The following is a 15847-nucleotide window of genomic DNA, read 5'->3' as shown; positions in this document are numbered from 1 at the left end:
TCCATTTTTTATGTGCAACAGCTTTAGTATTTAGGAACAGAGATAGCTTAGTTGCTTTTCTATTAATACGTAATCCTTAAAAGAGCTCTCTTGTAGGGACTCAGCCTTGGTCTAATTCAGACTGGAAATATAAGAAAGGAAAATATTTTTCCCCACTCTGCTTTGTCCTGTTTTCCCCACTGGAAATGGCTGTTAGCAACACACAAGGAGGGAATACTTTCCTAAGAGCTCACAATTCAAGAATACCAATGTTAACTTGAATTGCCAACAAAGTTCTGACAAAACAAAGTTGTGACAAAACAGAACACAAAATTGCTTTCCCCTTCGAACTGGGGCATTTACAACCAAGTTGTCTCTCCTCCCTTCCTTCCTCCCCTGCTTTTTAAAAAAAAAACTGCCAGAGGCTCTGGGCAGAGGTGGCAACAGATAGGCAGCGGTGGACAGAAGCTTCACATTTTGACCTCTCCCCCCTATTGTTGCCTCTGCGTGGCTCTCAGCTCACTTCTCCCAGACCCACGCACGTGTTTATGTATGTGTACGCATGGGAGGGTCTCACCCCTTGCAGCCCTGTGCCCTCAACAGAGACCTTCTGGGATGGCAGGCTGCAAACTAATGAAAGCTGGTTTTTTTGGGAGTACTTGTTTTTTTTCTCAACATGCCGCCGATCGCATTGCGCCCTGCCCCCCTCAGCTCCCGCCCCCAGCCCCGTGGAAGGCTGCAAGAAGCTCCCATCGCAGCTTCTCTTATCTCTCCTGTTCGTTTCCTCCCCAATGTCACAGAGTGGGGCTGCAAGGAGTGACACCCCCCATGCGCATGTGCGCACACACACACACACACATACACACCTGTACACGGATCTGGGAGAGGCGAGCTGAGAGCCATGCAGTGGCCCTTCAGGCACAGAGGCAACAAAGTGGGGGAGGGGTCAAAATGGGAAGCCTCCTATCTGGAGCCTCGGGCAGCTAAAAAAAATACCTGAGAAGCGCTCAGAAGGCAGTCCCTTTCCCAGCTCCTTCCTTCTTTCCTTCTTTCATTTCCTTCCTTCCTTCCTTTCTTTCTCCCCTTCTTTTCTTTCCTTCCTCTGCACTTAGGAAGGGATGATGGGAGGGGGAGAGATTGCCAGTGCTTGCTCGTGGCCACGCTGCCACTGGCCATCGCTATCCCACGCAGGCAGGGGCGATCCCATTAAAAGGGAAGCCTGGTGGCTGCAAGGCTAGGTTAGTGAGTGGTCGTGGTGCTGATCTACTGCTGGGGTCCATCAAAGCCAGAATGCGCTCAGCCTTAGATCCACAGGGTAGCCCTGGAGCCAGAAAGGATCCCCCCGCCATCTCTGCTCCGCCCCCTGGGGGGGTGCACGGAGAAGGCAGCGAGAGTGCTGGCAGCCTGGAGGAAAGGGAAACACTTCTCTTGCCTTTTTTCTTTCACAGTGATCAACAGGGATGGTCAGCAGGGATGCCGGGTGATCGCTGCCTCCTCTTCGTATGCCCAGGGGGCGGGGCGGGGGCAGCCCTTCGCTGGCCCTTTCTCCGTCAAAACCTCCTTTTATATCCTCTCCTCTCTCCCCCCTCCTCTGCTTTTTCTCTTCAGCGCACCTCCAGCTTCCAGAAGCACTGATCAGCTGGAGCCTGGCACTGATCCTGGGGTTTCTGCCCAGCCCTGACAGCCCTGCAACTTCAGCTGTCTCTCCCTCAGGCTTGTGTGGTGCTGCCGTTTCAGCTCATTCCTCTCCCCTCCCCCCCGCTACCACTTCTCTGGGACGGTCACGTACCACCTGCCAGGTGCCAAAATACCACCTGCTATAAACCAATGGTACTTCCTGCAATAGATAAGGCTTCTATTGAATAATAAATGGCCTCTCAGAATAAAGCACTGAAAATCAAAAATAAGCAAGAATTCATCTAGTCCAGATCAAGAATAAGAAATCAGAAGGGGTGAGAAAAGCAGTCCTTATTGTGCCATATAGGTTAATCAGCTCCTGTGCTGATCATTTTTTCCTTAACCTACAGAGCTAGTAGCTTCTAGCTAGGTAGGAAGACTTTTTCTATGACCATATGTTCACAGTTTACAATTTCAAACAGGTTTCAGCCAGCCTAAAAGACTGTTGGCCTTCAGCTATCATTTCCTCTGCCATCCTAGGTTTAAAGAGCCACCTGACTCCATCATAGTGGCAATTTAATGTGGTAAACAAACTCCCCTTTCACCTTTTGACAGGCAATTTAAAATGCATCGCAGGAGCTGCATTGCTTGAGTGAACTTAGTAGATTGATTTTCTTGTTAAACCCTGCTTCAATTTCCAGAATAGCTTTGTGGGGTTTACAGTGTGGCATCTTTTCTCACAATATTTTTTACATTCTTTTCTGGCCACTTGAATTAGATACCAATAAAGAACATGCAAGGGCTAGAGATGGAGGCAAAATTAATTTAGTTTGCATTTAAATTCAAACTATCTAATCTTTATTTTTCAGTCAGGCCAGTTATTTAAAGTTAATCGACCTCCGAATATCTCAATGTACTTTTTCCAACAAATGCAAAGTTTATATTGGTGAAAAACCTGTACAAATTGCATATACTCATGAATTTGTAAAAACATATCATTTATTAAACTTGTTTAAAAGAAGTATAGATCAGGCTACATTGTAAACTAAAGTTGCATAGATTTTAGCATAGATTTTCATAATCAGATTTGATAAATGAACTTGGAATATTTTAAAACATGCAAAACTGAGGTAATATGTTCAAGGGTTGTAACTTCAGAGTGACTATTCCTTATTACAAATTAAAAAACTGCATATAAGGGACAATGTTGTAATTTTCATATATCCACCAAGTACAATACAGCCTGATGTGATATACTCCTAGGCTTACTGTACTCTATGCTTCATTGTGTTATGTTTCTCAACCCTAACTAGTCTTCTGACTGGCTCTTTTGTTGTGTTTCTTTGTCCTTGTTCTTTCCTGTTTTGTGGCTTTTCATCGCAGAGGAAGAAGTCATGTGTTCTAGGAAAAAAAACATGTGATTATAACACTTTTTCTCCTTAATGGCTAAGAAATTGGTATAACAGCACAAGCCATTAAGCATTGACCTCCTGATTTAGGCTATAAGGCAGGACAACTTTTTGATTTGTGATATATGATTTTAGCCTTGCTGTTTTCATGGTTTGCAGACAAAATGGCATCCGTTCTGATATGCAGAAATGAAAGCACATTCATCTGTATTCAGAAAAACACATCTAATTGCATTTAATTTCTACATCTTGCAAATGAAGCAGTTGCATGAAGCAGAAATTGAAACTGGGAGAGAAAAGCAATCAGGACAGCACATATGAAAATTCAGGGGTTGAGGGAAATATTGTTTAGCTCATGGCCCCACTTTACAAAATGCTTTACAGATGCTGCAACCTCTTAGAATTTGTTGCCCACCAACATTGCTATTTCTAATACCAGCCTAGAAGCCTCTAAAGTGACTACAGATTCGTAACTTTTTTCTGTTGTATTGGTTCTCTTGCTGTTGACTAGAAAGTGACTAATTTTTTGCATACTATATGTCCTAGTGGATTTAATTTCAATATTTCTAAAATACTATTTCCTTTTGATCTGCAAAAGAAATGCAAACTCTTGATTTTCCTTGTTTAAATATTTTTTCTTGAAAATACTTATGTCTGGAGATTAAATCTGCATTCTTAATTTCATGTATAACATGGCTTGTGTTAAACATACAGTATTTTAAATCAGCTGTTTCTTGTGAAATCTTGGGAAGGCATGCCTTGAAAGATGTACCCAATATAAATGAATGAAGTAAATAAATGAATGAAGTAAATAAAACGAATACATTTCTGTTAATGTGGAAGGAAAAACAAGGGAGTCATCTACAATGTGAATGGGTCTCCTGGCCAATATAGCCATTGCAACCCAATAGCACGTTGCATATTAGAACCCAATTGAAAAAAAGAGATGCTTTGAGCTTTGTGTGTGAAAAAGCCCACTCTTGCTATCTAAGAAAAAAATGCCTAAGTAATGCTTTCAAACAGCTCTGGCTTCAGACTGATTTTGATACTGATCTCATGTGGCAGGGATTTCACACAAGAATTGTCATTTAATGCAGCATCCAAGACAATATTCCTGGAACAGTTCTCTCTTGCTTTTACTTTGAGCCTCTGGTATACAATATATGATGAATCTATGCATTCATCACGTATTGCAATAAGATTTGCTGTGAGTGTTTTGGTTTGTAGTTCATGCTCTTAATTTCTTAGTTTCGTAGGTTTTCCCAACTTGACAAAAGGAAAGTAGCTGCATCTTTTCCCATTCCAAAGAGATTACCTGAAATAAGCTGGATAGCAGGAACTGGGGATGGGGGATGGGGATGAAACAATTTCTGCATGAGTGGAGATCCAGGTGTGTGACTTAATAGAACTTGTCTTGAAGTAAATGAGAGGGAAATCCTAAAAGGCAGTTTCCAGAAAAATTAAGTATATTATTAAGGACCTCTGGAATGCATACCCATGCTGTAAAACAATTATAAGAATGAAACCTGATATAAATATTGATGATAAATGGAACTATACATAAGAGCAACCCCCACACACAAACACTGATAGTAGAGTTAAAATCCTTTGAAATTAATGTGGCACTGGTATTGTATCCCAATGCTTTTAGCAAACAAATAAAAATACTTTATCTATGGACAGCAGAAAGAATATGGCTAAAGACATTTGGTAAGGTTGCCCAAAGACCAAACAATTTTAGTGGGCAATCTTTAAGGAGATCAGTATCTGTTCCATTAGCTCAAGCAATAGTAAAATATGCATTTTATACTTGTTCAAAGAAGGAAATAAAAATATTAAGAATACAGATATTAGGTTTATGCTAATAACAGCAAGAATTATTGATATTCAGAAATAAAGAGATAGGAATCTCAACACTGGATTTTTGATACTCTAATTTATTAGTATTGTTTCAATGGAAGTGTCAAAACTGACTCGGCTTCATCATTGCCTGTACCTGATTTTGGCTCGCAGTTTTCCAAACAGAAATGGGAGGGGGTTGGTAAATTCCTAGGAAAGGGGGAGGGCTAAGGAATGCACGAGAGCCTGCTGCTGCCTGAGAAGAGTTACCCACCAAGGTCAAGTTCCAAGAATTGTTCAAATGGCACAGACTGTTTTCCCGAAACAAAAGAACTGCATGGAATTGGTGGGCAATGAACTGTGGGTTGCCCAGAGAAGAAAAGGGATTTTTACCTATGTCAGTTTTAGCGGGAAAACCTCAGAACTGACTTTGCTTCTGCTGTACCTAGACAGATCTTTCAATAAAGTTTTACTCTTAGTTAACTCTTTGAACCAGGAGTTCCTTCTTTAGAATGTGCCAACTGGGATGGTTGACAGGAAGGACCTATAGATCCAAAAAAATGCATATTCTTTAGGTATAACATTCCTTTTATCTAATTTGTAAATGTTGTGTACATTTTTGTATAAAATAAGAACTAGCAAGGAGGTACTTAACCTCAACAGCAGGGTGAATTTTGTGGCATGAAGATATATCATCTTAAAGGAGAAGGAGTCTTGAATTTGTTATGAAGAACTGTATTTTTTAATAAAATCCTTTTTTTGTATTTGTTTTAAAGATAATGTTCAGTAGATGGTGGCCTACTTTTGCAATTTCCTTACATACTTATTTAAATTCTGCTGTATTAAAAGTGGTATCTGGCAAAGATTTTCTGGCTTTCCTGCCTCTCATCATTTTTCTCTGATCTCACCTCCAACAGGACCCTTGCAGAGAAATGATTCGGTGCCATTCTTATTCATCCCCAATGGCCCTCCCAAGCCTTTTTGTTGTTCTGTCTTTCTTCTCAAATGCCTTCTTACTCCTGAGATTCAAAGACTTTGAAACTCAAAAGATTATTTGTTTTTCTTATAGCAACTGTGCATATCAGGATCTGGAGCTTAATTAGCTTCCAGACCCTACTGCTTTTCTTTCTTTCATCCCACTCTATCCTTTCTGACAGCTGCAGCTACAAAGCAAATCAATAAAAGGCCATAAAGTAGAAGGACATTATCTCCATCATCTGAACATAGAACATTCCCAAGAAATATAAAATTAAATTGTATTATTAAACTGTAAAGTCAAAATTCTAAGTAACCTAAAAGACTGAATCTAAATTCAGTCATCACTTTCTGCATTTCTCAGGGCAGGAAGCTTAAGTAGGAACTGGTTGTAAAGTAAGGAAGAGTGATAGGCTCTCACCAGAGATACTTGGTGTCCCCTAGGTAGGTAAAATAGAGGCCAAATTCTATGTAAGTGAACACCAGATAAGGCCAAGCCAATCTGAACTAAGGAAGTGTACAGGGGTGGGTGGATGACTCCCTTGTGAGTTTTTTGGTGACCGCCATTTGTACATGCCTTGTTTGTTGTTGTTTGGTCTTCACTATTACTTTTATTGTAAATAAGTGATAAATATTTGTACCTTTATGGCAAGGGTACAATAGACAGCAATTTAAAAATAAGATGGCATTAATATTTAGGTGAGAGGATATGCAGCTACTCAGAACTCATGCCCACCCAGACTATCTGTTGCTATGGAAGTCTAATGAAGGCAAAGAAATGCAATTATTTTAGTGACATGTCAAAATTTCAGCAACAGCCAGAAGTTCTAAATAAGTATTGAATGGAGCTCCTTTGGCCATGGGAATATTTCCTTATTTTTCCTTCACTACAATTTAATGCTGCTTTTTACAGCAATAATAGGCAAGGCAGAATAAACCAATCTGCCAGGGGCATGAAAATGTGCAAATTAAATTCCATCTGTTTCTTTCTATGCTGTGCCACTGAAAATACTCTCTTTGATGTCTGAACTATATCATTCAGCTTAGTACAGCCAGCTGAGTTCAACAATAGAAGATGGATTTTTGTCATCTTATTTTCAAATTCTATTTTTGCATTTCTAAAAAAAACTTGAATAAACACAACTCATTGTGGGTACTACTAACCATATGGAGTCAGTGCTGTGTTGGCTTGGTAAATATCGGCCAGCTGCCTCTGGAGAAAATGCCTTTGCAAACTGCAGCACACACTGTTTGATTAACCAGCTAAACTCAGAAGCAGATGTGACTTGAAATCTGAACTTCTCCACCTGAGCGCCATCTGACGCAGCCCCTTTTAATTACACTGGTCAGCTTTGTGGTCCCAAGGTTGTAGAGCTCCTTTGTCATGTACAAATATATCATGCATATTTGGCTGGGAAATCAATGTGAAATCAAGTAATAGAAAATAACTAGTATTTGTGTATATTATATCAAGTAAATGCTATTATTTTGCAGCTAGGGCCATATTTAAAAATCAAAAACTTCCAAGGAGCACAGCAGGTATAGTGATGATGTGATGAGTAGCCCCAGGGTGAGATAGGCAGCATATAAATTTAACAAACAAATATATATGCTGCAATATTTGAATTCACCTGTTGAAGCAGTATAATGTAGAAATAATTTTGAATCAAAATAGTTGCTGACTTTTCTTCCATTTTCCCTCTTTTCTTACAGGCTACAATTGGAATTGACTTCCTATCTAAAACCATGTATTTGGAAGATCGGACAGTAAGTAGCAGGAAGTGCTGAACTGCTGAGATTATCAAGCTCTGTGTTCAGAAAGAAATAGTGGACAAACATCAAGTGGTTTCCATGCTAACCCTTCCCCCCTTTGATCAAACTGATAATTAACTTATCCATTGACAGTGTATCATACCTAGTAGAGGGTTGTTTTTGATATATTGCTCTGGATCTTCTTAGGAATATAGTGTCCTAAAAAAAATTGGAATCACACCTTTTCCACCTGGCCTCTTGTTGTTTTTCACGAGATTCTGCTGTTGTTCCTTGCGATGCTGAAGTAGGACAAATGAACAGAATTCAGGCTAGCAATTATCACCTTCCGTAAATAATGACTACAAACCCCATGGATTACTGTAAAAGTCAAAAAACATTTATCTGGGATTTTGGTTGAATCTTAATTTAGGGATTAGCAACTTCACTGCATTCCTTCCATGGCAATAAATAAAGTCACCTGTGAATTGAGCTTGACTGCAGATAGCTTCAGGGGTGCATCACATTGTTTGCTTGACAAAAGTACCAGAATGGTTTGACATTACTCTCTTCCGGATGTATTTTTGACTTTGTAGTCTGGAATATTGCTATAATATTTCATGGTAGTCTCCCATCCAAGGCTCCGTTTTCTTACTTGCCGTTAGCATGATTGCCTGCCATCTCTGGGATGAGATGGAGCGTGCAATTTCTTCAAAGAGGGACACGTGGCCTCTTAACTGGCAAGCTTTTCTTAAGTGCCTATGTTTTGAGGTTTCTATTTTTTCTTAGAACTGTCACTGCCCCTACTTAAAAAAAACCAATTTATAATTTGGGGAGAACCTTTTTGTAAGGATAATCCAATGTCAACACAGATGGACATTAGCAATAATGAGAGAGAAGCAGCAGCGGCACTGCATTAATCAGTAGCATCTGGTACAGTGTTAATGCAGTCTCAAACATCCATCTTAGTCCTAGTGGATTGTTTCCAAGGCTTTCCAATTGCTTTTATGAAAATGATAGACTGAGTATAATAGAAATGCAAGAGCAAAATTACTGGTAAATTTCCCTAAGCTGCCCCACAGTTTGTATGATCTAAGAGCTGGAAGATGAATACTGTAGCTTTCTTATTTCTGCTATCCTTTCATCAGAAGATGCAAGCTAGGGCAGTGGTGTCAAACTCACAACGTCACATGACGTATTGTGACTTTTTCCCCCATTGCCAGGAATGGGGTGGGCACGGTTTTGGTGTGACGCATCTGGCCCATGGGCCGGCAGTTTGATACCCCTGCCCTGGGAAAAACAAAGTCAAATGTCCCATAGGGTAGGTTACCTGCATTCAGACTATGTTTAATGAAGCATTCCTTTGACAAATATTCCTGAGTCAGTTTGTATTTTGTATATGTGTAAAACTCTTGTGCCCAATTATACTTTATGATGACACAATGCTTGAGTATTCCTGGAGTACTGATTCTCCTGATCCCTCTAATAATGCAGATAGCTACAGATCATGTTGCAAATCTCATGAATCAATGCAAATATGCATTGCCCAGGCCTTTCTTTCAGTGAAACCTGGCCGTGTCTTTTGTGATACTATTGTAGTCTGATCCCAATTGCTTTTTAAAACCAACTATTGCAGCATCTCTCCTTCAAATTTCTATCTCAGTGGCCTCTTCCTTTTTGTTCATTATATCAAACTTTCATAGTTGCAACATTTTTAATATGTTTTTAAGATGCCAAGTTTTTAAAATAAGAATTTTTAGATATTTCAACCTCATACTTTAAAACATACAACCTTTTCTGGATCAAAGATTCTGTGAAGATGGAGTACAAATCTGTCAAAGCAGATAATATGTCCAAAATTTTAAAGTTTTCTTCTCAAATTCCATACATAAATTAATTCTTCGCCCTCCCTTCTTCAAATATTCCCTATTTTAAATTTTGTGCCAAAATTGCAAAGCTTAATTTTGATGTACTTTCTGCTCTATCCACAGGGAACAATTACTTTTTTTCTAATCAAAACAAACAGGTTGGGGGAAACCAATGTACAAGATACATTTCTTCCCATGCATGTTCTATAGATTATAAATACATAAAATTATATGCTTGTAATCTTGTGTGGGCATTACATAAGATTACAAATAATGCTTTGAATAATTAAAAGACATGAATAAAACATTACATGATCAATTTAAAAACAAAACACATGGCTAGAAGCCTCTTTTGTTTAATTCTTTATCACTTTTGTTTTCTCTTCTTCCTGTTGTTTATATCTGTTTCTCTTCCTAATTGTGTGTGTATATGTGTATATGCCTTTCTCTTTGCTGCTCTCCTCCCTTGGCCCTGGCAGGTACGGTTGCAGCTCTGGGACACAGCAGGCCAAGAGAGATTCCGAAGTTTGATTCCCAGTTACATTCGTGACTCTACAGTAGCTGTGGTGGTTTATGACATCACAAGTGAGTTAAGTTTGGATGTGGTTGTCTAAATGGAAATAAACTGTAAAGGCAGTTTTAGTTCAATATTAGTCCTCTCTATAACTGGGGTCCCCAACCGCCAGTCCGTGGACCAGTACTGGTCCGCGGCATGCCAGCAACCGGTCCACACAAACAAGCAAAGCCCCATCTGTGGGATGCAGGCAGAACACAAAACCACGTACCCTCCAGTCGGCGGAAAAACTTTTCTCCACAGAACCGGTCCCTGGTGCCCAAAAGGTTGGGGACCTCTGCTCTATAACATAGTATATCACATTACTCAATATAAAGTGAAACAAATGATTATATTAGACAGATTGTACTGAAAAGATGTGAGATGTAACACTGGAGAGCTTGGCTCTGTTCTCCTTTATGCTACCACAATATTTTAAACTGCAGTAGAATGCAGGAATTTTAAATGTCCTTGTTAGCAGCTTCCCCATCCAGTACTCTTCAGTCTTGTTGAAGTAAAGCTTCCCTCATGTGGACAACTGTAATCCAAGGTATTATTTTTCTTCTGTTTAATCTTATCGATTTGGGGTGATTGCCTGGACAAACCCCTGTGGGTTTTTTTTAGCAAGGTTTTTCAGAAGTGGTTTGCTATTGCCTCTTTCCTAGGGTGAAAGAGAAAGTGACTGGCCAAAGGTGGGACTAAAACTCACAGTCTCTGAGCTTCTAGCCCAATGTCTTAGCCAAACTGGCTCAGTTTATCTGCATTGGAGAAGGAACGGTTGCTGGAATTGGGTATGTCTAGTTCAACGAAGAGAAGGACGAGGGGGGACATGATAGCAGTGTTCCAATTAGAGTCCCCGACGGTGTTTCTTCTCCCTCAGTTCGATAAGAGGTTCCGCGGACTTCCGTCCTGCTCTTCGTTACCCACCTTTGACTAGTTCCTCTCTTCGTTGAATCTTGATTCCTCTTTGAAGGACTGTCAATCTTGTTAATTGGTTACCTTGAACCTGCCTCCAGAAGTGGTGAATGCTCCAACACTGGAAGTTTTAAAGAAGAGACTGGACAGCCATTTGTCTGAAATGGTGTAGGGGTCCTACCTGGGCAGGGGGTTGGACTAGATGACCTCCAAGGTCCCTTCCAACTTTATTATTATTATTAAGAGGTTCAATGAATATTAGAGGCATACCTTAAATTCCTAGCCAGGTGATGGCTAGGGAATTCTGGGATTTGAAGTCCACACATCTTAACATTGCCAGGATTAAGAAACACTGCCTTAAGGAGTAGCTTGATAGTCTAAACAATCCCATATTCTGCTTCCACTATTATTAGACTTGATACCAGTGTGAAGTCTCATGCCAAGTAAAGCAGGAATCCTTTAACTATACGCTGGTTCGTTCCTGGAAAATTAGATCAATGCTTTTTAAATCTTGTTAAGAGTACATTATTTTCTTTTGTGTATGTCAGTGGTGGCGAACCTATGGCACGGGTGCCAGAGGCGGCACTCAGAGCCCTCTCTGTGGGCACACACGCCATCGCCCCAGTCCTAGGCCTTCAGCTGGGTTTAATAAACCTTTTCACTTTAGGCCTCCACTGCCGTGTGCAAAAAAAAAAAAGGTTCAATCAGTCAATTTCAACTTCTCCCGGGAAAAAAAAAGATCTTGCAAAGTTGGAATTGATTGATTGAACTTTTTAGTCCCACCCAGTCGGCTGTTACCACCACAGCCACGCCCACCCAATGGGCCACGCCCACCCAATGGACCACATCCAGCCAATGGGCCACACCCAGCCAATGGGCCACAAAGACCCGGCACTCGACAATGCATAAGTGGGTTTTGGGTTGCAGTTTGGGCACTCAGTCTCTAAAAGGTTCGCCATCACTGGTGTATGTAATACTGATTGCCCACATGGTAAAGATGAATTGATTTATGGGCCGAGTGAAATTAGTAAACAGGCAAAACACTGAAATATCTTCTGATTGGTATTTTTATAAATAGGCTATGTAAGTTTTTGTGGGTCTTTTTTAAAAAAATGACACATTAGTTTATTTCTTTTAACATGTTTGCATCTAAAGCAATGGTACTTTTGATTGCACTCCTGTTTTCCTTTGCAGTATTTATCACTGTAATATTTCTCAGGATGGTTCCAACTGCCATCACCAGAACAATCTGTGGCACTTTTGCTTTAAAACAGTGCTTGTATTTCTTTGATTTATTTTATTTATGTCCCACGCTTTCTTCAAATTACACTTAATTTGTAATATTCACACACATCCATTTTATCCTCAAATAGGCTGAAAGGGAGTGATTGACTACATATCACCTTTTAGCTGATGGTCAGTTTTAATCCATAGCTCTCCAGGCATGATCTACCCATTACAACCACATTGGCAAATCCAGTTCATTAGAAAAGTCTCCCGGATCAGACCTACATTATGGGAAAGGTAGAAGTGCAGCAGTCTTATCTCCAGCTTCAGCTAGACCACAGGGTGAAGGGCCAGTGCCAAGTGCCAGAATATTTCCAAATGATCATTCAGAGAGGCAGAGATGACAGGCATGATAACGTTGGCTGACCTACCCCTAGAGGGACACACTAGACATTTTCCCATGCATCTCTCCTGTGGTTTAAAAAATATACTACAATCAAAACTGTTATGTCCTGGGCCTGTGATTGACAGCAGGTGCAGGAAGCTGCAGAGAGACCCAGGCAGACCACGTGGCTTGCCCGGGCCAGACAGGCTGTCTCCAGCCTACTGCGCTTGCACAGAGCGGGAAAATACGTTGCATTTATTGGCTGACGCTGTTCCCTGCAAAAGGTATAAAAAGGATCAGCGCCATTTTGTGTTGCTCTGTTAAAGCTGAAATAAAGAAGCATCTGTTGTTACTACTGCCTCGTTTCAATGCCTTACCAACGCACAGAACAGAACAAAAACAGATAAATATTTGTGTTTACAGGTGTTTGTTATTCCTTTGATTTCAAAAATGAAGTATTTTTTCCTACATAGATGCATAGTACCTATTCTCAAGAAACAGTATTTAACATCAGGATAGCAGAAGCAATTATATGTGGTGTCTGTAACTATACTGGTGTTATTGCATAAGCACATTTTTTTTTATCAGCAATGGCATCTTTTCCTTGTCTGTAAAAAGTGGTTGTAAAACAGTGAATAGTAGTGTGGAAAAAGAATTATCTGAAATGACCACAACCATCTCAATAAAGTATTCATAAAGTTACTTAAGCTGCACGACCGGTTATCCTTCATGAATTTGTGTACTCCCATTTGTAAGCCATTTGAACTGGTGGCCATCCACAAACCTTCTGGGGGCAAATTCCATAGTTTAGTTCTCTCAGTAAATCAATGACTTTCAGATAGCACTTGCTTTCTTCCTTCCACAAAACCTGTCTCCATGCTGAAGGAGCTACCAAGATAAAACAGTTCTGATCCTGAAATCCTGGATCCAGGTTCTGCCATGAAAACACTAACTTTTTCTGAAGCCATCTCTCGCCTTTGTATTGTTCTTATTGAAATGAACATAAGAGGAGCGGAAAGTGACAGAAAGGAGGATGTGCCTCCCTCTGGTGGCTCCAGCTGACCAGTGCAGTTGAGGAGTGAACAGACAAAAGTGGTTCAGTATAAATGCTCCTTTTCTAATGGATTGCTTTGGAAGGACTGAGAGCATTGCTTTGGTTGCTATAGTTGCATTAGCTCTGTCTCTAACTGGCAACTGACTCTCTTAGACAAAAATGTAGGCATCAGTGATTTGTCGAATAAGAAAGCTTGGGCCTCCTGCCACAGTTTATTTGTCTTAGAAGAACTTGTGGTTGAAGCTGTTGCCAGTGAAGGTATACACAGAAAATTAGCTATGTGAACAAAAGACACATGCGACCAAATAGTCTACAAAACAAGAATAGTGGGGGGAAAAGCATTACTGTACTTGGAATTTACAGCTGTGCTACACAAAATGTCTTTCCCAAGGGATACTTTATCAGAACAATGTCTGGATGCGGCTGCAAGTTACTAATACAGAAATGCTTAAAATGTTAGTATTAGTTCTGTTTGTTTGTAGCTTGTGGTTGAAAAATAAATTAGTTGTAAATTTTATAAATGTTGCATGTGATATTCATGTTTTAAAATTAATTGGCTAGGGGGAGGGGGAGTAATAATCTGTGTTTTGATGAAAAAAATTCAGCTGAGAGAAATTTCTCAGTTGGCATTAGTTCTATTTCTTCTATAGGCAAAGATGAGGTGCTGCTGAGAACATTCTAATGGACATTGTGGTAAAAGGCACATTTGATGTCATGCCCAATCACTGTTTGGATTACAGTTATAATAAAGCAACAAATCTTCAACTTTCTGTTCACTTCCTGTCCATTCCCATCCTTGTAAAAATATCTTATGTAAATTTTTTGTATTCATATATTCTCTCTTTTGGCTTTCACTGTCCTGATGTTTGTATCTAAAACCTTGGTTTTGATTTCTTTGAATAGCTTTTATTTCTTCCTTCCTCTAGCCTCATAAAACAGGCAGAAAAGTTGATATCACTTCTTTATTGTACAATTTCTTTGTACACTTGTATCTATTTCTCCCTTTTTCTAAGGAAATGAGATTCTCTATAAGGAAATCTAGTCAGCTGTCCAACTTCTCTTTAATGTTCAAATAATCCTATGAAATAGCTTAAGTAATTGGTGCAAAATCCCCTTTAAATTTTCACATACAATCTTTTAAGCTCAATATTCAGTCACTCTGAATTGACTGATCCAGGAGAGGAACCCAGATATTGGGGGAGTAAAATTTCCAGCATCTTTAACCTTACTGGCTAAAAATTATATGAGTTGTGGTTCAAAAACATTTGGGAACCAGAGTTTATCCATCTCTGAGTGAATGAATTTTCTTAAATTCATTCAGCACTGTGACTATTGCCAGAAATCATAAAAAAATCTCCAAATCCATTGGCTAAGCCATTTCCATCATCTGTTGGAAAGACTGGCATTTGCCCCATACCTAATTTCTGGTTTTTCTTCACAGATCTCAATTCATTCCAACAAACTTCCAAATGGATTGATGATGTCAGAACAGAAAGAGGAAGTGATGTCATCATTATGTTAGTGGGCAACAAAACTGACCTTGCAGATAAAAGGTAAATAGACACCTTCAGAATGAAAAGGAAGCATTGCAGTTACAGAAGGTGTCTCTTAATTTGTTTATACCGTATACAGAAAAGTTGAAGAAAGACAGTAAGTCTCATACTGTGGAAGACCTCTAAGGCAGGGGTGTCAAACTGCTGGCCCGGGGCCGGTTGCATCATGCAGAGGCCACGCCCACCCCAGCTGTGGCAATGCAAAAAAAAAGTCACGATATGTCGCGACATGTCACATGACGTGGCGAGTTTGAAACCCGTGCTCTAAGGTCTCTTTGTCAAAGGAAGTGATTTCCTAGAGTAGTATTTCTCCTTGCATTTGTTATGGACGTAGGTGGATCCCAATTCCAAGATATCCTGTTTTCCCCACTTCCCCACTTGCATTGAATCAGCTACCGTGTTCCCTCTGTCTGACTCTAGGCAAATCACCATTGAAGAAGGGGAACAGAGAGCTAAGGAACTGAATGTCATGTTTATTGAAACAAGTGCAAAAACGGGATACAATGTAAAACAGGTAATGCAATGTTTATTTATTTATTATTTATTTATTATTTAAATTTATATACCGCCCTATCTCCCTTACGGGACTCAGGGCGGTGAACAGGCAATAATAAAAATCACAATAAATATTGAATAAAAAGCCTGCTCTAAAATACCCCATATAAAACCCCTAGCAAAGCCCAATCAAAACTACGCCAGGCCGGCCGCATGGAATAGATGGGTT

The 15847-nt window shown here is 39.9% G+C and overlaps 1 protein-coding gene across 1 annotated transcript in view; it reads left to right on the top strand.

Annotated features, from left to right (window-relative positions):
* The window catches only part of LOC107295913 (ras-related protein Rab-6B), a 43493-nt gene that overhangs the window by 21069 nt on the left and 6577 nt on the right, over window positions 1-15847 (top strand). The window contains exons 3-6 of the mRNA XM_015825248.1: window positions 7533-7586; window positions 9916-10021; window positions 15012-15123; window positions 15544-15637. Coding sequence (XP_015680734.1) covers window positions 7533-7586; window positions 9916-10021; window positions 15012-15123; window positions 15544-15637 — 366 coding nt within the window. The remainder of the gene's footprint in view (window positions 1-7532; window positions 7587-9915; window positions 10022-15011; window positions 15124-15543; window positions 15638-15847) is intronic.

Source organism: Protobothrops mucrosquamatus, unplaced genomic scaffold, assembly GCF_001527695.2.
Source record: "Protobothrops mucrosquamatus isolate PMUCROS unplaced genomic scaffold, P.Mucros_1.0 scaffold2567, whole genome shotgun sequence".
NCBI classification, from domain to species: Eukaryota; Metazoa; Chordata; class Lepidosauria; order Squamata; family Viperidae; genus Protobothrops; species Protobothrops mucrosquamatus.
Note: the sequence above shows the minus strand (reverse complement) of the source record. Positions and strands in the feature narration are given on the sequence as shown.